Below are 24700 nucleotides of genomic sequence, written 5' to 3'. Positions count from 1 at the left end.
GCCTCCTCCCGTGTCACACACTCTGGCTGTACTTGTGCACCTGCTGCTCTTTCCTAAAATCTCCTGCACTGATGCTTTGTTTCCCAGACCAGTTTGTCAGCTACTCAAGGGCAGACTCTACTCTGTACTCTTTGCCCACAGTTGGAGTCTATAAACTTGTTGATTCCTGATTTCTCTTTATACACTTGCCCTTTGATGCCTTTATCTATTTATTCGTTCACAAGTGCTTGCCAGGCCCTCATGTGCCTGATACTGTGCTGGGTGTTAGGGATCTGACAGGGTGACATCTTCTGCCCTGAGGCCCACGTTAATGCACGTGACTCCCAGACTGTATTTTGGGCAGTGGGACTCCTACCTAGTAAGACATAACTTTTGTTTTCCAGGCAACAGTTATCTAGATAATGACAATTTCCTGTATAATTTGCAGGTAGAATAAATGAAATTTTATATATGTGTGTGTATATATAAGTATAATTTTACAATATATATATTGTATAATCATATTATATGTATTTGCAGTCATCTTAAAAACTACCTTTAGAGTATATGTTGTTAGCAATAAAAGGCTTAAAAAAACAGAAGAAAGTTGTTTAAAAAGGTAATATCCAGATTTCTCTTTTTAAGCATCTCCTTTCACACCACACTGACTGCATTGATGGCGGGCTAACACTGCATCAATGCTTTGAAGAGCCGAAGTGCCGGAAGGCATCCTCTAATGCCCAAGTCCCCAAACCTTTGCCTATCCAAAATTGTCTTTGTGAATGCCATAGAAGAGCACATTGTAACATAACATTCCTGAGGTAATTTGTGATTCAAACTGTGAGAAATTGGCAGTGTGAAAGACAGGAAAAACCAGTACATGTTTAAAAAATAGTGAGCTTTTCACTACTGGGGTAAGCAAGGAGGAAAAACATTTGAATAAAATCAAAGCAGAGGCTGAGCCCGACTTCTTGCAAAATAAAGAGGAGAGTGTTTCAAGAAACTCAGTGTTGTCACTTGCAGTTTTAGTAGAAAAATGCTTGAAACAAAAATGTCTTTTTATCGGTGAGGGAAGGCAGCCAACGCAAATGTGGCAGAGCTGCTGCACAAACGGGCCCACGTCTGTGAGGGGTGGGAGTGAAGGCGGTGCCGGTGCTTTGCCCTCCTGGCTCCATCTCCACGTGGGCTTGGTGGGAGGGTCCTCAGCACCCGCACGAGCTCGGGGAAAGAAGCAGGTCTCCTCTCGCAGTATAGAAAGAGTCCGCCTCCCGCTGGGTAAGATCTACCTTGGATCCACTCGTCGTCCACAGACCTTGCCTTTTTTTTTTTTAATCCATTTTGGTATTTTGTACAGTCTGACATTGTGTTCTGAAACATATCCCCTTTCCACAGCAGGCCCGGAGGGCCCGACTGGAGAACTGCCTTATGGCTGAGATAATCATGTTATGAAGTCCATCTCCTGCTTCAGAAACACACCTTCCAAGATGAACCCACTGCTAGTAATAGGTCTCCAGTGGTTTGGGGTATATGGATCCATTATGTGTAGCAACTTAATGAGCAAGGCCTCACTCAATTTCAACTTAAATGTGTGCTATTTGTGTCCACTCAGTTTTTAGATATTCTTTATTATTAATGGCTATTAAACAGATAACTCCAAATTCTCTTAGGGGCAAGCGTCCATTAACAGGCAGCAAATTCTTAAAAGATAATCCACGAGGGGGCCTTTTCCCAGCCTAGTAATTTATTTACTGAAATAGGGCTTACAGTTTTTTACCCGCCAGGGTTGTTTTGAAGAGTGGAGACGTGTGCTTTGAGTGCCCAGCGCTGTCTGGCAGGAAGTGGGCACAGACAGGAGCTGTTACTGCTGTGCGTGGGCAGCTTGGGGCTGCTGCCCTCAGTCCCCAGCCTGGGAGAGGCACCATTTGCTCTTGTGCTGCTGTTTGCATAGTAAGGATATTTTTGTTTTGTTTTATCAGAGGACCGGAAGCCCTGATGAAAAGAATAGGCCGTTAAGATAAAAGATGTCTGACCACTGATGGATGTTACTGGCTATATTACATCTTTTGTTATGAGTAAGGACATCATACTTATTACATAAAGGACTCTGCTTAGATTTTTTCCAGATTGTGAATTCTGATCCTTTGAACTATTTTGTGTGTTTTTACATTTTAGAATGGGCAGTTTTCCATCCAAAGTCAGTCAGTCACCACCTCAAATGTTGCTGCATTTGGCCTAGTGAATATTCATGTAGTTTCCTTTTTAACACCTTTATTGAGATGCACTTGATGCACAGGAAACTGCACATATGTACAGCGTATGATTCGAGAGGTTGAGCATGCGTTCACCCGTGACACCATCCCCACAGCCAAGGTGGTGAATGTGTCCATCACCCTGTCTCCTGCCCCACTGCAGACGACCACAGGGCTCTTGCCACTGCGGGCAGCTCAGCTCTCAGTGGGCTGGGCTTTTACATAAGTGGGACCGTGCAGTGTGCGCTCCTTGGTCCAGCTTTCACTCAGCAGAATTACTTTGAGAAACATCAGTGTTGCACGTATCAATTTTACATTTTATGTTTTCAAAATTAACTTCTGTTTGAGCTCCTAGATGGGCAGTATTACTTCTTTGAAATTGTTAACCTGTTTTCGAACTTTGTTGAGAAATCTCTTGAGTAATCGTCTTAGTGACAATCTTAAAAGAGTGCTGCCCTGTGCTGTCCTGGTGGAAGTCCGACTCAGCACCTTAACTCGCAGGCGCAGCCCCACGGGTGTGTCCGGGGAAGCCTCTTCAGGCTCCTGACCAGCGTGACGTGCTCTGTGTCGTGCTGGAGACAGAGAGTGAATGTTAAATATTGTCTGTGTTTGCTCTGAAAGGCGCCATATGTCTGGTGATAACGCCATAAGTACTCATTTCTTTTCCTTTCCAGATCCTTTCCAGGAGGTCAGTTATGGGTGTGAGAGGCTTACAGGGATTTGTGAGAAGTAGCTGCCCACATATATGTATGGTAGTAAATTTCAAAGAGCTGGCAGAGCACCACCGAAGCAGGCATCCTGGAGGGACTCCTACCATTGTGGTCGATGCCATGTGTTGCCTCAGATACTGGTACACGCCGGACTCTTGGATCTGTGGTGGCCAGTGGCGGGAATACTTTTCTTCTTTGCGAGAATTTGTGAAAACTTTTACAGCTGTTGGCATCAAGTTGGTATTCTTCTTTGATGGCATGGTGGAGCAGTCCAAGAGAGACGAGTGGGTGAAACGAAGACTCAAGAACAACAGGGAGATAGCCAAGATCTTCCATTATATCAAGTCCCACAGGGAGCAGCCTGGCAGAAACATGTTCTTCATCCCCTCAGGGCTGGCCATATTTACTCAGTTTGCTTTGAAGGCCCTGGGTCAGGAAACTCTGTGTTCGTTACAGGAGGCCGACTATGAGGTGGCTTCCTATGGCCTCCAGAACAACTGTCTTGGGATTCTTGGAGAAGACACTGACTATTTAATTTATGACACCTGTCCCTACTTTTCCATCAGTGAGCTCTCCCTGGACAGTCTGGACACCATCATGCTGTGCCGAGAGAAGCTCTGTCAGAGCCTGGGTCTCAGCCTGTCTGACCTTCCTCTTCTGGCCTGCCTGCTTGGCAATGACATCATCCCAGAAGGCATGTTCGAAAGCTTTCGTTACAAGTGCTTGTCTTCTTATACCTCTGTGAAAGAGAACTTTGACAAAAAAGGTAACATTATCTTAGCTGTAGCGGACCACATATCTAAAGTTCTTCGGTTGCATCAAGGTGAGAAGAAGCTGGAAGAGATGTTACCTTTGGGGCCAAACAAAGCTCTTTTTTATAAAGGAGTGGCATCGTATCTTTTGCCAGGACAGAAGTCTCCATGGTTTTTCCAAAAACCTGAAGGCGTAGTAACTTTGGACAAGCAGCTACTGTCCATGAGTTCAGATCCTAAATCCAAGCAAGAAGTTCCCGTGTGTATAGACCCTGAATCCAAGCAGGAAGTTCCCATGTGTACAGACCCTGAATCCAAGCAAGAAGTCCTTTTGTATACACACCCTGAATCCAAACAAGAGGTTCCCGTGTACACAGACCCTGAATCCAAACAAGAAGTTCCCATGTGTACAGATCCTGAATCCAAGCAAGAAGTTCCCATGTACACAGACCCTGAACCCAAGCAAGAATTTCCCTTATGTACACACCCTGAATCCAGGCAAGAAGTTCTCTTATGCACACACCCTGAATCCAAGCGGAAATTACCTGTAGACACGGACCCTCAATTTAACCTAGAAGCACCCCTGTGTACAAACCCTGAAATTAAACAAGAAGATCTTGTAAATGTGGGGCCTGAAGTCAAGCCACAAATAACTATGGTTTCGGATCCTGAGATCTTGAAGGTATGTAGATGTGCCCACCCAGATCTAACGTCATGATGGAAAGTGTACCCATTGATAGATTTGACAGTGAGTATTTATTGACTGCCTGCAGTGGTTAAGACACTGGGGCGGGGGGTGGGGGTGGCAGGCACAGGACAGAACCCTTGGAGTTTAGCTAGGAAGTAAGATACAATACATGTGAAAACCCACATTATAAACTCTGTCTCACGTTGTTACATCACTGTTACAGAGAGAGTGCTCGAAATTTGAAAGAGAGTAATCACTGTGGGTTAAGTACAGAGAGAAGCTCCCAGAGGAGGGATAAGTGAAGCCAGGCCTTCATGGGGCTGAGATTTGTTGTGAACAGGTGAAGATGGGGTCTGTGGGAGCGCTGGAGGGGTGGCCTGTAGAGTCTCCCCTCAGGCACAGTTCTGGGACAGTAGCAGAGGCATGCGGTTTGAAGCGCTAAGTAAGGAGAAAACAGTTGCGAAAGATAGGCTGCGGCCAGCTTGTGGACTTTGGTACACGCCGTGCTGGGAATTTGGACGCGGTCCCGAAGGTAATATAGAGCCTTGATGGTTTGCGAAGGAGAGCCACTGTTTATTAACTGCCTGCTGCGTGGGGGATCTGTCCACGCGCAGCGCGTGTATTTTAGCTCATTGAATCCTCTCGTTCTCCTTGGGTTACAGAGAAGGTGCATGTCCACATGGATGCCCTGAGGCATCTCAGCAAGTGCAGAACCAAACATGACCACAACCTTTCGTTGTTCTGGCATTGACTGTCACCATCTTGCACAAGTTAAAAACCTGGGAACCATCTCTCCCATTTTTCGTAACCAGTCTCTCCCCAGTCTTGGTACTTTGATCTATTCGGTGGATCCTACCACCCTAGGCCAAAATATCGCTTGTGTGAATGACTGCAGTCATCTCTGAGCGCTCTTCCTAAACAGACTTCTGCCCCTTCCAGTCCATTTGTCATGCTGCACACAGAGATAAAACCCTTATTTGCATTCCGTAGCTCTTAGGAGGGAAACAGTAACCGGAACAAGGCTGGCAGCCATCACCCAGGCACTACCTGCAGCTCCACCTTTGTCTGCCCCTCGGCTGCTTGCAGCCTCGCATGTGCTCTTCGCCCTCCGGGACGGCTCTCCTGCCCCCTTCTGCTAGTCGATGCCTGCTCGGCTTTTCCACCACACACGCAGAGAAGCCTCCTGGCTGCCCACCCTGTGTGTGTGTGCCTGACGTTTGCAGCGCATGCCCCTGGAATGTCGTGTTTGGTTCCTGTCTTTCCTGCTAGATGGGGCGGTTCTGTGAGGGCAGGACCTTGTTTGTTCTTGTCATTGCCAAGCCCCTTGTCCTGTCCTGCTGTCTGTCTGGTAGGGGCTGCTAGTTCAGTCTCAGAGGGGATGTTCTCTGTCTCTTGTATCTTTAGGTTTTCTCTAGTGACTTCTTCCCTCCCTCCTGTACAACTGCAGGGGTTCTCCTGTCCGAAAGGTCTTTCCCCTCTTTCTCTGTTACATATATTGTAGCAGAGGAGCTAAGAGGTAGAAGGTGATACATGTTTTAAGAGAGTTGCAGGTGAAAAAGTATTAAGAAGTTAAGAAATTTATTCTACTGGGAAGCACTCTTAACTGCTTTTTAGAGGAAAAAGAATGTGGGGTGGACGTTGGAGGAAGGTTAGAAGTGGACCTCCACGTGGAGGTGCTGCCAGGCAGTGGGACATGAGTAGAACATGACAGCACGGGGACAGGTGGGCCTCAGCAGAGAATGAGGAGTCGTCTAATGAGGAAGAAGAAGAGCATGGAGGAAGGACAGAGAACTAAACCTGGGCTCGACTTGCATGTGTTCAGTTTGGTCGCGCAGGTGGCTCTCCAATGACACATCTCTTTGTAGTTGTTCATGGTTCCCAGAAGGCGTTCCTCACTGAGTCTCCTTCGGTCATCGCACAGCTCTGTCGCTAGACGCGTGGGTGAGGACATAGGTGTGAAAGTGACATGGTCTGCAGTAGTCACACGACTAGCGCTTGGCAGACCCTGGCGTTGAACCCAAGCCTTTGACGCTTTCCAAGATCACCGCTGCCTTCCCTGCTGGTCTAGAAGTTCATTGGCGCTTAGAGAGGTGACACAGTCGTGGTCGGTAGTGTAGAAGCAGGAGAGTGGAGGAGTGTGTAAGGGAACCCCCCTGCTCTGAGTCTTCATTCAAGAGGCGGCGGTGTCTGCGTCTCAGCCAGCCCAAGACTCTGACTGAGCGATCACCTGCCACATCCACAGCGCCATTCCAGGCCCTCTCTGCTCACTCTCCTTTGCTCTGGCCCCTGCCAGTCCCCGACTTCCGCTCTGGTCTCCCGTCTGTGTACACCTTGCACCTGTCCTGTCTGGGCTCCTCGTCACGCCCCCTGGCTCATCCGCCACACCCACCCCATACCCACCTGGGCTTCCGCTGTGCTCATGGGCGTCCTGGCCGTCTCACCCAGTCTCCTGCAAGGGGAGTGCAGACAGGTTGGGTCTGACTGCCAAGGGTAGCACGTGTGTGCTGAAAGAGTTCAGGACTTAGTTCTTACACTCTTTAAGGAGGCATTGGCTATCAAGCAGAGGTGTGGTGAGATCAGATCTTTGTTTTTTGAAACATTGGGTACACGGCAGAGAATGGCTGTTGGCACATAGGAGGGTTGGGTGGCCTCAGAGAGCTGCGGTCTCCCAGGGGCCTGGGGGAGTTCAGATTACAGGGATTTGGGGAGCAATTTGGATGCAAAAAAGGCAGGAGCTGGGGATGGGGTTGCTCTTTCAGGAAGTTTGGCAGAAAGAGCCTGGGATGGGAAGAGGCCGGCAGAATCTGGTAGGCCTGTCTGCTGGTTGCGGGGGGAGGGTAAGGGCAGATAGTGTGCTGTTCCAGTGACACTCCCATTTACTGAGCTTAGTGATACCTTTGAAAACAATTTTGAAGTTTCTTAAGTTTCCCTTAATTTTTTCTAAAAAAATTTTTTGCAATGGAGTCTTCCAGCCCTGTCAATAGGTAACCAAAATTCAAATGTGTGCATTTTGACCACACATAGTCACCCTGGAAATCCTTAGGTGCAAAGTTGCTGAATGCAGCAATTACCTGAGTACATACCCACAACCACTGCTGTTTCCTCCAGAGTTACACACTGTTGGGTAACTGAATTCTTGCTTTAGAGTCTTCAGGTTAGGTGCATATGTTAAAGTTTTTCCAAGTGTGAAATGCTATATAATATCTACAGTTAAGGGCAGAGATAAAAAGATACTGAGGTGATGAGCTAATTAATGAATTAATATTATGCTTGTAGAGAACTTCTCTGAAAACCCTGTGTATACCCAGAAAAGAATGTTACATCTCAAATTCTGTAGAGTTGCCAAAATTGAAGATTTCTTAGTAGAGTGAATATAATTTATTATAGCTATATACATAAATTTGTCAAAATACTAACTCTTCTGAAATAAAAAAAGAGTAAGAAATGGAAGAGGGAATAGGAGAATAAATTAGAAGGTATTCTGCCTTAAAAGGATCATGAAATATCTAACCATATTGTTTCTGATAGATTCTGTATCAAAAGGGGTGTTATAGAGAAATAGGTTACTTCTAATGATCTTTGATTGGTTAGAGCATCAAGTAATAACTCTTTTGGAATCCTTGCTGACCTTAAAGTTGCTAGCTTGTCTGCCATCCTGATTTAAAGAAATTTTAGCCATGAGATAGACACTCGAGTATGTCTAGCCTGAGACCAGTACTTACCACCTATTGGCCATGCACTGTGTGCCAGCCTCGTATATTAACACATTTAATCCTCACAATAGTTCTGTGAGGTCAGCACCTTTGTTAAACCTGTTTTACATATGAAGGAAGTGAGGAGTTAAAGGGATTAGGACTCAAGTCTACAATAATGAATGGGCGTGACTGAGCTGCTTCACGTGTATGAGTAACAACGGGACACTGACACACAGAGGTTTTGATGTTCCAGGTTATTGGCAACACATTTTAAGGGCCATTAGTGGTAGGCTGGATTTAAATTCTGAAGAGTAATCTAGATGAATTTATTCCTGCAGTAATAAGAATGTTTTTGCAGGAACATGAAACCTGTATGGAGGATATTATAGGCCGTCTGATCTTAACTACTCATTGAATGAGAAAGTGGTATCCATTTAAATCATCCATCTCGTCACCTACCATGTGCTGCCACTGTGCTGCATTCGAAGTAGCAAGAAATGAGTGCCCAGTGCATAGTTTCTGCTCAATAAAAAATCCCTGAACAGTTGAATGAACGTGATGGTTTCTAATCCCAGGGAGTTTATGGTTTAATAGGAGAGGTAAGGCCAGGTAACCAGTGTAGGGTAAATGTGAGTTTGAGCCCATCAGGCCAGGGGTAGGTGAGTTCCTGCTCAAAGAGTATGACAGGGTTATGGAGAGATGACGCTTTAGGGGACCCTCAAAGGAGCAGAGACTGGGAAGTGGCTGGTTGGGAAGGGCTGAAAGAGGTCAGTTTTCCGGAGCACAGGGAGGGTTCTTGCAGAACTTTGGAGGTTGGGCCCCAGAGAGTCCACGAAGGGCAATGGTGTACGTGGGAAAGGAGATGGAGGCCTCCGCGGGGCCTCCCTTGAGTCTCAGGCTGAAGAATCTGTGGTAGCCGGCCAGATGCTTTGAGGAGGCATTGACTGGGCCTCTGTTTCCAGGAAGGCAGAGTATCGCTGGGATGAAGGGTGGCTTGGAGAGAGGAGAGACTGGTGTGGGCGGCTGGAGCCCTGGGTAGCATCTCTCCGTCAGGTGGACAGGATGATGAATGACGGCAGGAGGAAGTACGACAAGTCTGGTAGGTGATTGGAAATTGGAGGAGGAGCAAGAGGAGTAATAGAAAGCTTTGAGCCAGAAGCCCAAAGGAAAGGAGGCACAGAGGCCAGCTTGACGTCATGAGTTCGAGTGACAGTTACTCTATTTCTGAGCCCTCAGAGACGTTGGATTTCCTATTAAAGGTCACTGTTTTGTTTTCAGCGAGAAACCAGTTGCATTTAAATTTCCGGCAGGTCGCCAGAACACATCATGTCCAGGCAGAGAGCTACCTGGTGTACAACGTCATGAGCAGCGGGGAGGTCGAATGCAGCAACAGTCTGGAGGATGCGATGGACCAAGCTCTGCCCAGCCAGGCCTTCGTCTACCGCCCAGTGCGGCAGCGGGTGTACTCCCTCTTGCTGGCGGATGGCGAAGGTGAGTCATGGTCACGCAGTGACTGTGCTCGTGGACCTGAATTCTGAGAGCTGGCCAGACAAAGTAGAGTGCATTCTTTCAGGACTTGGGGTTTATTTCTCTGTGAAATCTGTAATGTAGAATGCCACTCGCATCTGTGCAGAATAAAGGGTAAATGCCTTGGGACGTCTATATCTAATTAGCAAGCATTTGACCAGTATTCATTAAAAGAGAAGTGCATTGTTTCTGTAAAATGTCGAGGTTTTTTTTTTTTTTCCGCCGCACAGCATACGGGATCTTATTTCCCCAACCAGCGATCGAACCCATGCCCCCTGCATTGGAAGTACAGAGTCTTAGCCACTGGACCACCAGGGAAGTCTCTAAAATGTTGTATTTTTATGCCTTAAAAGGATTCGTCCTTATTAAAAATGTGAAAACCCTTTCCTCCTGTAGGAGTGTAGGGTGTGTTTATTATTAGAAGACAGCGTCTAGTTACTCTGCCTCAAAATGTGAGTTTCGTAAAACGATAGTGTATAATCATCATATTTTAAAATATAAACAAAATTTTCCTTTGGAGTTTTTGTAATTAAGTTTATGTTTTTCCATCTGTATTTCAATTTCACTGTAGGAACAAGAGGATAAGGAGAGGACTGTCCATGGCTAGGCCAGTAAAATTGAGAGGACTTTTAACACCAGGAATAAAATTAATCAGACCCTGTAACCCTCTGTTAGGAACAGTCTGGGGAAATTGGGAGTGTCGGAGAGCGCTCTGTAGCGCAGACTAGTGATGCTTAATGCATGCAGTTACCTCCGTGCAAGGCCTTGCTGACCTGAGGCAGGCTGCTGGAACATCATGGTCTGATTGGATGGTGCTGGGATGAGAAACAGAGTCTGGCACACTACTGTCAGGGCAAGGATTGAAGCAGAAAAGTCCTGGTGAAAGGATGTCTGTGGCCCATTTGCCTAAACTCCATTATCTCCAAACCTACCAACATTACTATTAATATTATTCCAGAAAGGAAACATTTACATAATCTAAAGGTGGTGATAGAATCATCAGATTGAAGTGTTGTGATTATTCTTTTTTTGGGCAGAGGGAGTGGCAGGTCCTTTGTACCCAGATTTTATTAGATTCCCAGCACCACCCAGCACGTGCTGCCTTCTCCCATAGGTGCTGTGAGAGTTCAGACACTGATGTGGCCTAAGGAGGACATGAGAAAGATGTTTAAGCTGATTTGAAGACAGAAACAGAAGAACCTATGTAAACTTTGAAACCAAATATTATCGAAATAATTTTTCTATTTTTCTTATGTGGTTCTCTGCCCATATACTCTTTCTTAACATGAATGATGGCACGTTGACTCCAATGATTAAAGAAAAGATATCTTCATCATGAAAAAATTTCATGTTATAGAATAACATTTGCCTAGAATTATTTTTATTTTGTTAAATGAGGTTAAAATATATAAACTTCATAACTTAAATTTCCTACTTTGTTAATGCAATTTATTGACAGCCATAGAGATCACTTTATTAGATAACCACAATAACAGGAAAGTTACTCAGATTGAACTTATCTTCACAACTGACCTTCACTCTCCTTTTTTCTTTCTCAACTTTTTGGCTTTCTACATGAAGTCTACATTGTTAGGATGTAAACATAAAAAGCTGCTGTTGCAGGTTTATTTATGATGAATGTAATAAAGCGTATTCTATGCTGTTTGCTTGGCTTGGCTTACTGTTGCACATGCACCTAAAAGAGATGTCTTTTCTACAGCTGAGCGTGGTGTTCTATAAAATGCCAGTATTGCGAAGGGGGCTATGAGAGTCTTCCACCGACTTTCTGTCAGCTTGTTCATAGTTTTTAAGAAGAGTGTTGAAATCTCCAGATACTGTTGTGGATGTTTTTATTTATTCCCTTCAGTTCTGTTAGTTTTTACTTCAGATGTTTTTGAGGTTCTGTTATTAGTGAATGTACATAGAGGATTGTATGTTTCTTAATGAATTGGCTCCTTTAACATTATGAGATTTCCCTTTTTTAGAAAATCTGATCATATTCCCTATGTTGAAGCTGGCTTTGTCTGATACTAGTATACACACCCCACTTTTCTTATGATTATGGTGTATCTTCTTTCTGTCCTTTTACTTTTAAACTATTTCTTTATATTGAAAGTATGTCTCTTTTAAGCAGCATATACAGTCTTTCAATCTCTGTCTTTTAATTGGACTGTTTAGGCCATTTACACTTAATGTACTTATTGACAGTACATGTAATGTCTTCATGGGTTTAAGTCTTCATTTTGCTCTTTGCTCTGTTCTTTTTTCCCTTATTTTCTCCTTTTCTGACTTCTTTTGGATCAATTGAGTAATTTTTAGTATTTTGTTTTATATTGGCTTATTATTGGACTTGGATTATTAGATTTACCTGTTTTTGTTTGCTTGTTTTTTTAGCAGTTTTTATAAGGTTTATAATATATGTCTTTAACGTGTCACAATTTGACTTCCGTATCATATCACGTAATGTGTATTGTAAAAACCTTACAACAGTGTACTTGCATTCTCCCTGCTATTCTGTATATTTTTAAAACTTTTAAAATGATTATATACTCAAGGGAGTTGCAAAAAGTAGCTCATAGAGTTTCATGTACCGTTAACCCAGCTTCCCCAAAGATGACATCTTATATAATAAAGTACAATATCAAAGCCAGGAATTTGACATTGGTACAGTACTGTTAACTAGATCATAGACATTATTCACTTTTCAGCATTTTGTCCTCCCATTCATTTGGTATGTGTATAGTTCTATGCAGTTTTATCCCATGTCAAGGTACAGGAATGGTCCATCACCACAGGGGAACGCTCTCATGCGGCCCCTTTGTACCCTGCCCTCTGTCCCTGTCCCCTGGTGACCACTAGTCTGTCCTCCAACTCAACATTTTGGTCATTTTGAGAATGTCACATAAGTGGAAACATAGTAGGTAACCTTTTGAGATTATGCATATGTTTTAAATCCCATAACACACAATTCTTATTTTTATTTTAAACCATGGGTTGGCAAACTTTTTTGTGAAGGACCAGATGATAATATTTTAGGCTTTGAGGGCCCCACAGTCTGCAACAACTGCTGAGCCCTGCTGAGCCAGGTGCCATGGACCTACATCCAGAAGGGTGTGGCTGTGCCAGTGAAGCTTTGTCTAGTTTTCCCATGTCACAAAATTTGAATTTTATGTCATCGGTCTGTGTCACAGAAGATTCTTCTTTTGATAATTTTCCAGGCATTTAAAACAATATGAAAAGCATTATTAGCTTTCAGACTGTATAAAAGCAAGCAAGCCAGATTTGGCCTATGAGCCAAGTTTTTCCAACCCTTCCTTTGAACAGTCAGTTGTTTTTTTTTTTGTTTTTTTTTTTTTTTTTTTTTTTTGTGGTGTGCGGGCCTCTCACTGTTGCGGCCTCTCCCGTTGCGGAGCACAGGCTCCGGACGCGCAGGCTCAGCGGCCATGGCTCACGGGCCCAGCCGCTCCGCGGCATGTGGGATCTTCCCGGACCGGGGCACGAACCCGTGTGCCCTGCATCGGCAGGCGGACTCTCAACCACTGCGCCGCCAGGGAAGCCCTGTTTTATTTTGTTTTTTTTTTTAAGAATAATTTATTTTTTTGGCTGCGTTCGTCTTTGTTGCTGCATGCAGGCTTTCTGTAGTTGTGGCGAGCTGGGGCTACTCTTTGTTGCAGTGTGCGGGCTTCTTACTGCATCGCGGTGGCTTCTTTTGTTGTGGAGCATGGGCTCTAGGCCGTGCGGGCTTCAGCAGTTGTGGCACATGGGCTCAGTAGTTGTGGCTTACAAGCTCAGTAGTTGTGGCTCTCAGGCTCTAGAGCGCAGGCTCAGTAGTCGTGGCGCACAGGCTTAGTTGCTCCTCGGCATGTGGGATCTTCCCAGACCAGGGATTGAACCTGTGTCCCCTGCATTGGCAGGCAGATTCTTATCCGCTGTGCCACCAGGGAAGTCCCAGTCATTTGTCTTTTAAAGGAGTTAATAGGTGAGATGAGGTCTTCTGTGTGCACCATTTCTGCTGCTCTTTTTTTTTTTTGGTACGCGGGCTTCTCACTGTTGTGGCCTCTCCCGTTGCGGAGCACAGGCTCCGGACGCGCAGGCTCAGCGGCCACGGCTCACGGGCCCAGCCGCTCCGCGGCATGTGGGATCTTCCCGGACCGGGGCACGAACCCGCGTCCCCCGCGTAGGCAGGCGGGCTCCCAACCACTGCGCCGCCAGGGAAGCCCTCTGCTGCTCTTTATTTCAGAAATATAATTCTGCTGGATGTAGAATTTTAGGTGTTTTGTCGGGCACTTTCAGAGTGTCATCCTGTTGTCTCTGGCTTGTGTTTCTCATGAGTTGACGATGGTCCTTCTGACTGTTGTGTCCACAGGTTGCAAGTGTGTGTTTCTCTGGCTGTCCTTGGGGTTTCTTCTTGATTGCTGGTTTTCAGCCACTGTTTAAGCTGAGCTTTGGAGTCGTTTCCTCTCTGTTTATTCTGCTTGCAACTCTTGAGCTCTTTGGGTCCATTTCTATTCCCTATTGACTTAGAAAACAACATTTCATGAAACGGTGCTCAACTTTTTCTATCTCTCTCTCACCTATCACTCCGGGCCTTCAGTTACGTGCCTGGTTCACACCTCACAGTGTCCCTCAGGCACCAAGGCTTGTTTTTATGCCTCTTCTCTCTGTGATTCAATTCGGGTCACTCTTGTCATTTTCGCATTTCCAGTGTCTCTCCTCTGCAGTGTCTATCTAATCTGCTGGTAACCCATCCGGTGAAATTGTCATTTCAGATATTGTGTTTTTCAGTTTTTTAAAACAATCTTCCATTTCTTTCTTCCCTGTCTTCATGTTTTCCTTTAAATCCTTGAACTTGTTCACAGTAGCTGTTTTCAAGTCCTTGTCTACTAATTCCGTCATCCCTGTCATTGCTGGGCCTGTGTCTGTTTATTGACTTTTCCTCCTTATAATGGGTCCACATATTTCTGCTTATTCTGATGTCCAGTATTTTTTATTGTATTCTAGAAGATTTTGGATCTGTGAAGGGTCTTGATTTCTGTCCTGTCGGGCAGTTCATTTACCTAATCCTTTCAGGGCTTGCCTTATAGGGAATTTCAGGAGGTAGAGTGGCCCTGCTTCTGAGGCTGGGCCTTCCTGGGCTGTCACCCTAGTGCCGGTGTTTGACAACGTCTCTGCACACTGGCCGCAGGGGCCCCCGGGTCGGTCAGCAGGGTTCCCCATGGTTGTCTTGTCTGGCCTCACTGAGCTTTGCCCTGGACCCACCAGGACCTCGAGCACGCTCCTCTGCAGACTTCTGGAGCCGTCTCTGCACGGCACCAGCTCCTGGTTCTACCTGCAGCCCCTGCTGTCACGACAGCCTCGTCCTCTCAGAGAGTGGCTTGTTCTGCCAGGCTCTTCCGCCCTAGGTTGCTGTCTGCACGGTGCCTCAGGGTAAAAAGTGTCCACTCGAGAATGCGGTGGCTTCTAGAGTTGTTGGAGAGGGAAGAGTCGTCAGCACGACTGCCCTGTCTCAGCCAACCCCACCCTCCTCTAGTGTTCCGGGTGCTGACGGCGTTGAGTGCTAGTGTGGTTCTTGTTCCTTTTTTGTGACTGTTTCCCCCTTGGAGAGTTTTATCCTGCATGTTTATACATTTTTATCCCATCCATATGTCCGTTTTCCTTTATTGGAACTGCTAAGAGATGTTGCACTTCCTGGTCTGATGTTCTGTTTCTTCATCTTCTACTTCCTGGTTTGTTTTTGCTGCATTTGGGTAACATTTCACCACTCCAACCTCAGCTTTTTTGGAGAAGTGTCCTTCTCTCCTTCCTCTCTCCATCAGGGCCTTTCTCTTCTCCGTCCTGAAGCTCCTCCTGGACCGTCGAATTCCTGCTGGAAGCCTCAGGTTGCTGGCCTGGCTCCTGTTCTCAGTGGCTCTGTTGGTGGGAGGCCATCAAAGCTGGGTTTGCCCCCTTTATCCACAGGTGATTTCATTCACTTGCATTGCTTTAAAAACCAAATCCATGTTGAAAAATACAAAATTTATTTTTCTGGCTCAGACCATCCTTTTTTTTAAATTTTTTATTGGAGTGTAATTGCTTTACAGTGTTGTGTTGGTTTCTGCTGTACAACGAAGTGAATGAGCTATACATATACATGCATCCCCTCCCTCTTGGACCTCCCTCCCACCCCCCATCCCACCCATCTAGGTCATCACAGAACACTGAGCTGAGCTCCCTGTGCTATACAGCAGGTTCCCACTAGCTATCTCTTTTACACATGGTAGTGCATATATGTCAGTCCTAATCTCCCAATTCGTCCCACCCTCCCCTTCCACCCCTGTGTGCACATGTCCATTCTCTACGTCTCCGTCTCTATTCCTGCCCTGGAAATAGGTTCATCTGTACCATTTTTCTAGATTCCACATATATGCGTTAATCTACGATATTTTTCTCTTTCTGACTTACCTCACTCTGTATGACAGACTCTAGGTCCATCCACATGTTTACAAATGACCCATCCTTCTGACCAGTTCTCTTTGTCCCTCATGCCCTTGAAAACCAACTCCCCCAGATTCCTCCCTTATGCCATCATCAAAATTGATTTCCTCTGAAGAAGCTTTGTGCTTTTCATTCTTAAGCTTATTACAGTTCATACTTGCGCCCTGTTCACATGGGTGTTGTCCAGTGGCCCTCCTCCCCACTAGGCTGAGAGAGCAGGGACTGTTCAGGGGGCATTTTGCCACACCTGGCAGATTTCTCAGGTGAGTTAGGTGACCGATATTATGTGTGTTGAGTGTGTGTTTAAAATGTTACCTTTGGGCTTCCCTGGTGGTGCAGTGGTTGAGACTGCAGGGGACGTGGGTTTGTGCCCCAGTCCAGGAGGATCCCACATGCCGTGGAGCGGCTGGGCCCGTGAGCTATGGCCGCTGAGCCTGCACGTCCGGAGCCTGTGCTCCACAGTGGGAGAGGCCACAACAGTGAGAGGCCCGCGTACCGCAAAAAAAAAAAAAAAAAAAAAAAAAAGTTACCTTTTCAGGAGTACTTGCATTTAGCAAGGCATTCCTTAGAAAAGGATTACCCTAATGGTTGAATTTCAGACATGGGAGGGAGAGCGATGGTCTCTCAAATCCCACTAGGTAAGCAGCTGTCTCTAAGCCCCGTCTGACTGGCAGGCAGGAGCCCACTCGTTTGGATCAAAGTTGCCTTTAACTCCACGGTCATTGACTCTCAGCACTGGGGCTCCTGCAGGTGCACAGCTGTGGACGCTGGAGGTCTGAGCCAAAGCACAGCACTGAATTGATGGCTTCATACTTCAGAGTTCCTAATTATGGGCAAGATTTGGATAATGGATCTGTTGGATACTGCAGTTCATCTGGAATGTTGCAGGGTGCCTCTTTAGGGAGTGGTTGGTCGCTGTCACTCTTACATGTATTTTATATAGTTGAATATATGGTGTTTAGACAGCTCAATGGCATCATGGCCAAAAGTAGGGAGAAACCCTGAAATCAACTCAGACCTCAGCCCATCCTTGGCTTCATACCCATTCTTACCGCTGATTTTAACTCTGTCTCCATTTTTTAGTCTCCCTAATGATAAGATTAGGTTAAATCACCATAAAACTTGATATATTTTAGGCAATAGAAGGAACTCAGAAAGATGCAAGAAGGCAGATTCTGTTCTGCTCTCCTCCTCTTGTCTCACTGGTTTGCAGCTCTGGAGAAGAGCCCACGCCTATGGCAGTCTCTAACAATTAAGGTTAACTGTCCTTTTTCCTTGTCATTCTCTCCTCGTTTTCACTTAGCAGACATTCTGGGAATCCATGGGAGTTGCAGGAGAATGATAGTCTTGTGATGGGCGGTTAGGGAGTCATGTCATCCGTGTGGCACCTTTACAAAGCGCCTACAGGCCATCAGCTCATCCAAGTCCTAGAGGTTGACCTAAAAGGTGACTTTTTTTTTCAAATGTATACAAAAAAGAATGGGGAGTTTTTCTGTATTTTTAAGGACTAAAGCCACACATAATTACAGATTAAACCAGCAATATAAAAAATATTACAGGATCATAAGGACATATGTATACTTTTTAAAGCCTGGAGGATTGTTATCAAACTTGAAAGTACAGTACTTGAGCGGTTAAAGTTGACGTTGCTTCTGCTCGTTCTCTTTCCCCTCCCAGTGCTCACAGACCCTCCAGGTTGTGTGAGAGGAGTGGGCACTGCTGGGAGTGTGTGTTGGCATAATCAAGAGTTTTTATGGGAGAGCGGTTGGGCATGTAGACAGTTCCACAGTTTTGCTCCCAGGGGAAAATGTCTTAGTTATACTAGAAGCTTTTATAAAGCAGTATAATGTGTCTGTCCTTCGGGAATAGCAGAAGAACAAGTTTGATTATGCTACTTTTCTGTTTTCCGTATAAAATGTTATAGCGTGAATAGAGAGTAAAACTAGCAAAGAAATTTTACTTGAGATTTTACTTTGCTCTTTTGAACTCAGAGCCTAGCAAATTGAGAGTTCAAATGAAAAAATCAACCTTTTCTTTTAGGAATTACCAAACTCAATTTCCTCTTCTCTTTTTCTTGATGTGTAGGTATTTAAGAAGATTATTTTAATTCAGACAAACCAAATTATTGCAAACATTTCTGCTGTTGTTTCAAAGTGCATACCAGATTAAAACCTCTGAAATTATGTGGTACCCCAGAGAATGTGCTAAACTATAGCATTTTCAAGCAAAATGCACTTATTTTTATTTTAAGAAGATTTCAGGTAACACTTTGCATCCGGCTGTGGCCTTTAGAAGGAGTGGGGAGCTGTAACTGTGTCTGTGGTAGGCATAGTCTGAATTAACAGTGAAAATGCTTCCAAATGAATGTTTAGGTCTGGACAGAGACCTTATCCAGACTACAGACTTACTCTGCCATGTTGATAGCATTTTCTAGCTGCTCTGCACTGCCTTTTTACCCTCTTCTGGCAGAAGGAGGAAACGAAGGTGTATCGAGGGTCTCTGTCACCGGGCAGCTCACCAGGTGAGGGCAGGACGCAGAAGAACCTGCAGACACCTGCCCTCCACTTCGGAGAAGATGCTTGTTTTTATCCCTCTTTTCCTGTATCCTTCCCCACAATTTATAAAATGTTGTTTAGGGAATGAAACTTCAGATCAGCAGTTCTGATTGAACTTTTATCCTCTGGCTAGTTAATTTTATTTGAAAATTAAGAGTTTCCTATTCAAGGCTCTGTAAGTAGATAGCTGTAAGTACTGCATTTTAAGCAACATAGTTTGTTGTGCTGAGACCTAGTCAGTTAAACTCATCAGATGTCAGTTAACCATTTTATTGTAAAAGCAAAAGCTTCCCTTCTTTTGTTAATTAAGAAATACTTTGTAATTAATATTCACTTAACCCTCAATGGTCTAAATTATGGAGAAAAGAGGGAATTTGGTGTCAGTGCTGGTCTAGATAATGAGGAAAGAGGGGATTGGGCATCAGTGGTGGTCTAAATTTTGAGGGAAGAGAGATCTTGCTGTTGGTGCTGGCCTTGGGCCTGTTTCTCTGCCGGGCCTGACGCAGAGGTGAGCTCACAGCTCCTATTGGGCTCTCTCGATGGGCAGCTGTTTCCTCCTGGATTGCAGCTGAACGACTGATGCTGTGTGGCATTTCTCTTGGAATATTTGTCCAAAAGATGACTTCCCTGGGTCTTAACAAGAAAGGAAATAACAGAAGGTCTGTCAGGTGTTTTTATTTTTTTTATTTCTTTAATTTTTATTCAGTTATTTATTTTTTGGCTGCATTGGGCCTTCGTTGCTGCGCACGGGCTTTCTCTAGTTGCGGCGAGCGGGGGCCTGCTCTTCATTGCAGCGCGCAGCCTTCTCATCTTGGTGGCTTCTCTTGTTGCAGAGCACGGGCTCTAGGCGTGCGGGCTTCAGTAGTTGTGGCACGCGGGCTCAGTAGTTGTGGTGCACGGGCTTAGTTGCTCCGTGACATGTGGGATCTTCCTGGACCAGGGCTCCAACCCGTGTCCCCTAGCATTGGCAGGCGGAGTCTTAACCACTGCACCACAGGGAAGCCCCTATCAGGTGTTTTTAAATAAAGGATACCAGTGCCCAATGTGAACCTATCTTTACTTTCTTTGTGTGTTATTTAGAATTAAAACTTTGAGGTGTCAACTCTGAACCTCTGTGCTGTGAACAGTTTTAGATGAAAGATGGTCACTTGCATGCGGTGTGAAGTGCGGTTTTGTGAATGTTTTAGTGATTCCCAAGGAGTCAATTGGCAGGCTAGGTTCATCAATGGCAGCGGTTGAGTGTGAGTTACCAAACCTCCTAAGGTTTGTCTATTGGCATGAGTAGGACAGTATTCACTCAGTTGGCTGTTTTTTGGGTTTTTTTTGCGGTACGCGGGCCTCTCACTGCTGTGGCCTCTCCCGTTGTGGAGCACAGGCTCCGGACGTGCAGGCTCAGCGGCCATGGCTCACGGGCCCAGCCGCTCTGCAGCATGTGGGATCCTCCCAGACCGGGGCATGAACCCGTGTCCCCTGCATCGGCAGGCGGGCTCTCAACCACTGCACCACCAGGGAAGCCCTGGCTGTTTTTTTTTTTTTTCCGGTACGCAGGCCCCTCACTGTTGTGGCCTCTCCCGTTGCGGAGCGCAGGCTCCGGACGCGCAGGCCCAGTGGCCATGGCTCACGGGCCCAGCCGCTCCGCGGCATGTGGGATCCTCCCGGACCGGAGTACGAACCCGTGTTGCCTGCATCAGCAGGCGGACTCTCAACCACTGCGCCACCAGGGAAGCCCCCTGGCTGTTTTTTAATGTAATGGAAACCTAGGCCAAGAGGATTATATAGAAAGTGGATTGTTTTGTTTTTAATAACATCAAGAATACTTCTCATATTTTCTTTCTTTTTAAAAATTTTTTGGTATGCGTGAAATTTAGACTGAGATGAATTTGCTCATTAAGCTTAACAGTTAATGAATATTTGCTCTGGGCTTTGTTTTATATGAAGAAGACACAGTTCTTGCTCTGGGGAACTCACAGTTAGGGTGGGCAGCCGCGGGAAAATTGCAGGCATATGCGGGACTCTGGCCAGAGAACTAGGGGAGGGAGGCATGGGGTGCTGGGGGGTGCAGGGGGAGGCGCTGGCCCCACACTAGAGGGACTGATGCCTAACTGAGAGTGAGGGAAAGAGAAAGGGGGAGTTCACCAAGTGCCCATCAAGGGAAGTGGGCCTCTGCGGGGTGGCGGGGGGGGCGGGCAGAGAAGAGAGTACGGACCAAATGCAGAGGTAAGAAAAGACAAGGTGAGCCTGGGGATCTGGGGGGCTGCAGCTGAGTGGAGCACGGCACGTGAGCCGGAGCTGTGGTTCTCCAGGGTCCCCAGACCAGCAGTGTCAGCCGCCTGGGAACTGGTCACCACCCCCAGAGAAACTCAGGGGTCCTGGGCGATTGCTGGGCTCCGAGGTCCGCACTTGCTTCTGGTCCCTGGGCAGCTGTTGGGGAATCTTAATTAGAAAGAGTGACCGACCTGGTCAGATTTTCATTTTTAAAAAAGCAAAACCCCAAAAGCCCCATTGACATGGAGAATGGCTTGAAAGGGGATGAGACTGAAGAGGAGCCTGCTTTCACCAGGGCAGTGCCGGCGTGAAGGGGGAAGGCCAAGAGTTCCCCTTGTGGGCCCCAGGTCAGGGCTGGTGTGGTGAGGGCCCTGCGGGGGACAGGGTCTGGAGGCCGCAGGGGAGCCAGACGCTGATGGCTTGGAGAGGCTGAGTGAGGACGCTGAGGAGGACAGGCTTCCGCCGCCTCCGCTTTGCTGAGGCTGGCACGAGAATGGAAGCCAGCGGAACTTCCGTAGCAATTAATAATCCAGCAACAGACAGAAAGGCCTTCAATTCTAGATGATTTCTATCAGCTTTCTGAATTGTCTGACGTAACAGTAGTCTTGATAGTTGCGTAAAGTAGTGAATTTAAGAACAGAAAGGACTGTCCTATTCCTCCAGTTCTCTGTAAGTGTTTTCTGGAATGGTGGGAGGGTGGGAAGGAAGGAAGGCAGAATGCTGCAGGAGTCATCTCCGTGGCTGCCTCTCTGCCTGGTAATCACTTACCCGGGTGATCCTGCCATCCCCCCCACAAGGTTATCATTCTTGTTGGAATGAACGGATGGCCGTCAGATCAGAGGGTAGGGGGCCCACTGCTGGAAGCCCAAGGCCTCTCAGTGACCTTGGATGTGAGAACTCACTGTGCTCACCAGCATGGAGTTGGTCCTGGCCAATGTGGGTCTGGTGCAGTGTTAACCTGGTGATGAATTGGCACTCACGCATGTCCACTGATGCAGCTGTCTTTACTCAGGTGGTACCAGCACCTGCCCCACTGTCAAGGAGTGGTTTGTGTACTCTGGGAACCCACTGAGGCAGCCGGACCTTGTCAGGCCTCTGCAGATGAGCATTCCAGGTACAGACAGCCCTGATTGAAATAAATCATTGATTTGTTGATGTGATGCAAGTCCAGTACTGATCTCTGTGGAAACATACTTTTCCAGAACTGTACACGTACTAATTTTCATTTCTACCGTGGGTCCCAGAGCAATGTATCTAATAAAGTTCTAAAACACCTGAGGAAAGGGCGTTATACCGATTTTCCCGGGGCCAGTCTGCCGAATCGTCCTGCCTCGTTCCCCTCCCACTGCTCAAGGTGCATGCGGGGCGGGGGGTGGAGGGGGAAGAAAGGTCGTCATGGGTCGGGCCCCAGGACCTGACGCCTGGCCGTCACTCAGTGAAACCCATCCAACTAACAAGGCTGGGTTCTTGCTACTCTGTTTGAGTCAGTTCTCGTCTTGTTCCCACCACTGAAAGTGGGCTTGAGGAACTGGGGAGGGGAGGCGAAGAAAAGTTATTTTAACTGGAAAAAAAGTTTTTTCAAGGGAGGTATCTTAAAACACATAATGGGAGGGGAGGAAAAAACAAAGTTCTCCTAAAAATTAGTTGAAGTAAATCCTTCCTTCCTGTGAGTTCTTAGTATCTGAAAAAGGTCAAGCATGTTTGTAGGAGATAGTGTTTTACATACAGACAGCTGAAGAAGAGGGGTTTAGGGTTTATTTTAGTGGCCCTCGTTATTGTTTTGGAAAACAAATACTTTTCTAAAACTTTTATATTCCGTTTTTGTATGTATTAAATTCTCTTAAGTCACTATTATTTTCTATCACTCAAGCCTATAATTTACCAAATAAGGATTGAACACTGCAAAACATTTTTCTTATAAGTGGAATTGTATAGGGAGAGAAGTTGAAGGAATATTTCCTTACTCTCTCAGTTGGTGAGTGATATACTCAGACCTAAAAAGGTGCTTATCACAAAAACAAATTAAGATGAATTGACATTTGGTTTTACAGCAAGAAGTATTTTTAAAGGATAGCCAAAACCGTTTCCCAGTAATTTTCTGCTATATATGTAATTTTCATTTTATAGGATCTTTCCAAAAATAATGTGGAAAGTGATTGTGATAGTTCTTTTCCTCATTTGAATTATGGAGAATATTTGGTTATTCATTATTATGAGTTAATTTTAGAAACCACTCCATATAAGGTTTTAATAAGCTCTAGAAGTCATTCATTTATCAGAGAGACTGCTTCTGGGTCTTGTGAACCACAGGTTTGTGCGTGTGGCACACCCAGACTGCAGTTGGAACTCTGCTTCCAGAAGGAGCTGGGGACGGCACGTCTGCCATCACTAGGAAACTGGAAATGGGATCTTGAACTTTTGTTGCAGGTGGTTTAGATGAATTACTCTGTTCATGCGTATGTTAGTAGTGATACAAGATGACAAGATTTTTATATAAATAGCTTTCTATATCCATGAGGAAAAGTGCCAAGTGGTTTTAGACTAAATTGGAAAATGGACTAGCTAATTCCTATCTCAGGTGTTTTCCAACCTCACCCTGACATGTGGGAGTAAAACCAGTGGACTCCTGCGCTTGACCCTCACCTTGGCAGGCCCCTTGTGCACAGGTGCAAGGTGTCCTTGCTGCCTGATTAAAGCCATCCTTTCCAGCCAGGCCAGCGGCGCTGCTAGAGCTGTTGCTCTGGGGGAGACCGTGTCTAATCCTTCTTGTTCTCCTGGGATGGTGCCATTAGGTTGGTATCCTGGATGTTACATTTTCAGTGAGTCTCCCCATGTAGTGGCCAATGTAGAAAACAAGACTTTTTCCTCTAACAGCACACGTGATTTAACACTTGCTTTCTTAAATGGTGGAAATAAAAAATAAATCAGATGTTTTTTAACAAAGTGGAAAGGAGACAGAAGGGGAGCAGAAAAATTATAAAGATTACCTAAAAATTAGGTAAGAGTTAAAAGGGGGAAAGAATTATAAATGACCAGCCAGGGAGCAGAAAAATTAATTTCATTACTAGTATATTTTATTCATGGAGCTCATTTACATGCATATATTCCATCCACATCCCCATCTTAATGTGTGTGTACATATACACACATCCAGATGTACTAGCTATATTACGTTTATAATTGTAAAGATATTACAATATGTCATGAAAGATGATGTTCCTGGTAACACAAGAAGGGTGTACCTTGAAATTTCGCTTCCTTTCCCCAGACGACCCTTACAGGATCCTTGCGTCCATGTGTGTTTGTTCATTCATCACACTTCACTTACGGATGTTCTGCATTTTGTGGTGTCTTGGACCACATAACAGGGAAGCATTTGAAATAGCTTTCTAGCTCTAGAACTGGAGATTCTTCTTTAGACAAAGTGTAGATGATTTCTTTTTTCTTCACAGAGCCATTTTTTAGTCATAATAAGCATATCCTTATTTTACAAACCTAGGAAAGCTGATTGCACATATCTAATTGGTAATTTGTGTGTCTGTTGGGGTGGCCAAAAGTTCATTCGTTTTTTCCTAAGGTGGCTCTAGTAGCACTTAGTTATCTTTAACTTCATTCAAAACAGTTCTGTTAGATTGTATGTGACAGCTGTCATATCAGCATGCGTTTAATAAAAGACTTACCAAAATTGGTGAATTTTTGTGTAGCCATTTTAACATTGAAGATGGAAGAAAAGAAGCAACATTTTTGGCATATTTTGCTTTATTATTTCAAGATAGGTAAAAATGTAACCGAAATGCACAAAAGGA

The 24700-nt window shown here is 45.5% G+C and overlaps 1 protein-coding gene across 5 annotated transcripts in view; it reads left to right on the top strand.

Moving 5' to 3' along the window:
- FAM120B (family with sequence similarity 120 member B) overlaps positions 1 to 24700 on the top strand; it is a 71815-nt gene that overhangs the window by 8158 nt on the left and 38957 nt on the right. For 2 of the 5 annotated variants that reach the window (XM_082855818.1, XM_082855820.1), the window contains exons 2-4: positions 2903 to 4372; positions 9384 to 9564; positions 21907 to 22008. In XM_082855818.1, coding sequence (XP_082711944.1) covers positions 2924 to 4372; positions 9384 to 9564; positions 21907 to 22008 — 1732 coding nt within the window. In that variant the 5' untranslated portion in view covers positions 2903 to 2923. Of the gene's footprint in view, positions 1 to 1374; positions 1486 to 2902; positions 4373 to 9383; positions 9565 to 21906; positions 22009 to 24700 lie in introns of all 5 variants that reach the window. The other 3 variants (XM_082855822.1, XM_082855821.1, XM_082855819.1) reach the window with 2 other exon arrangements.

Source organism: Leucopleurus acutus, assembly GCF_964270905.1.
Source record: "Leucopleurus acutus genome assembly, chromosome: 15".
Lineage (NCBI taxonomy): Eukaryota > Metazoa > Chordata > Mammalia > Artiodactyla > Delphinidae > Leucopleurus > Leucopleurus acutus.
This window is presented reverse-complemented; position numbering and strand designations above follow the sequence as displayed.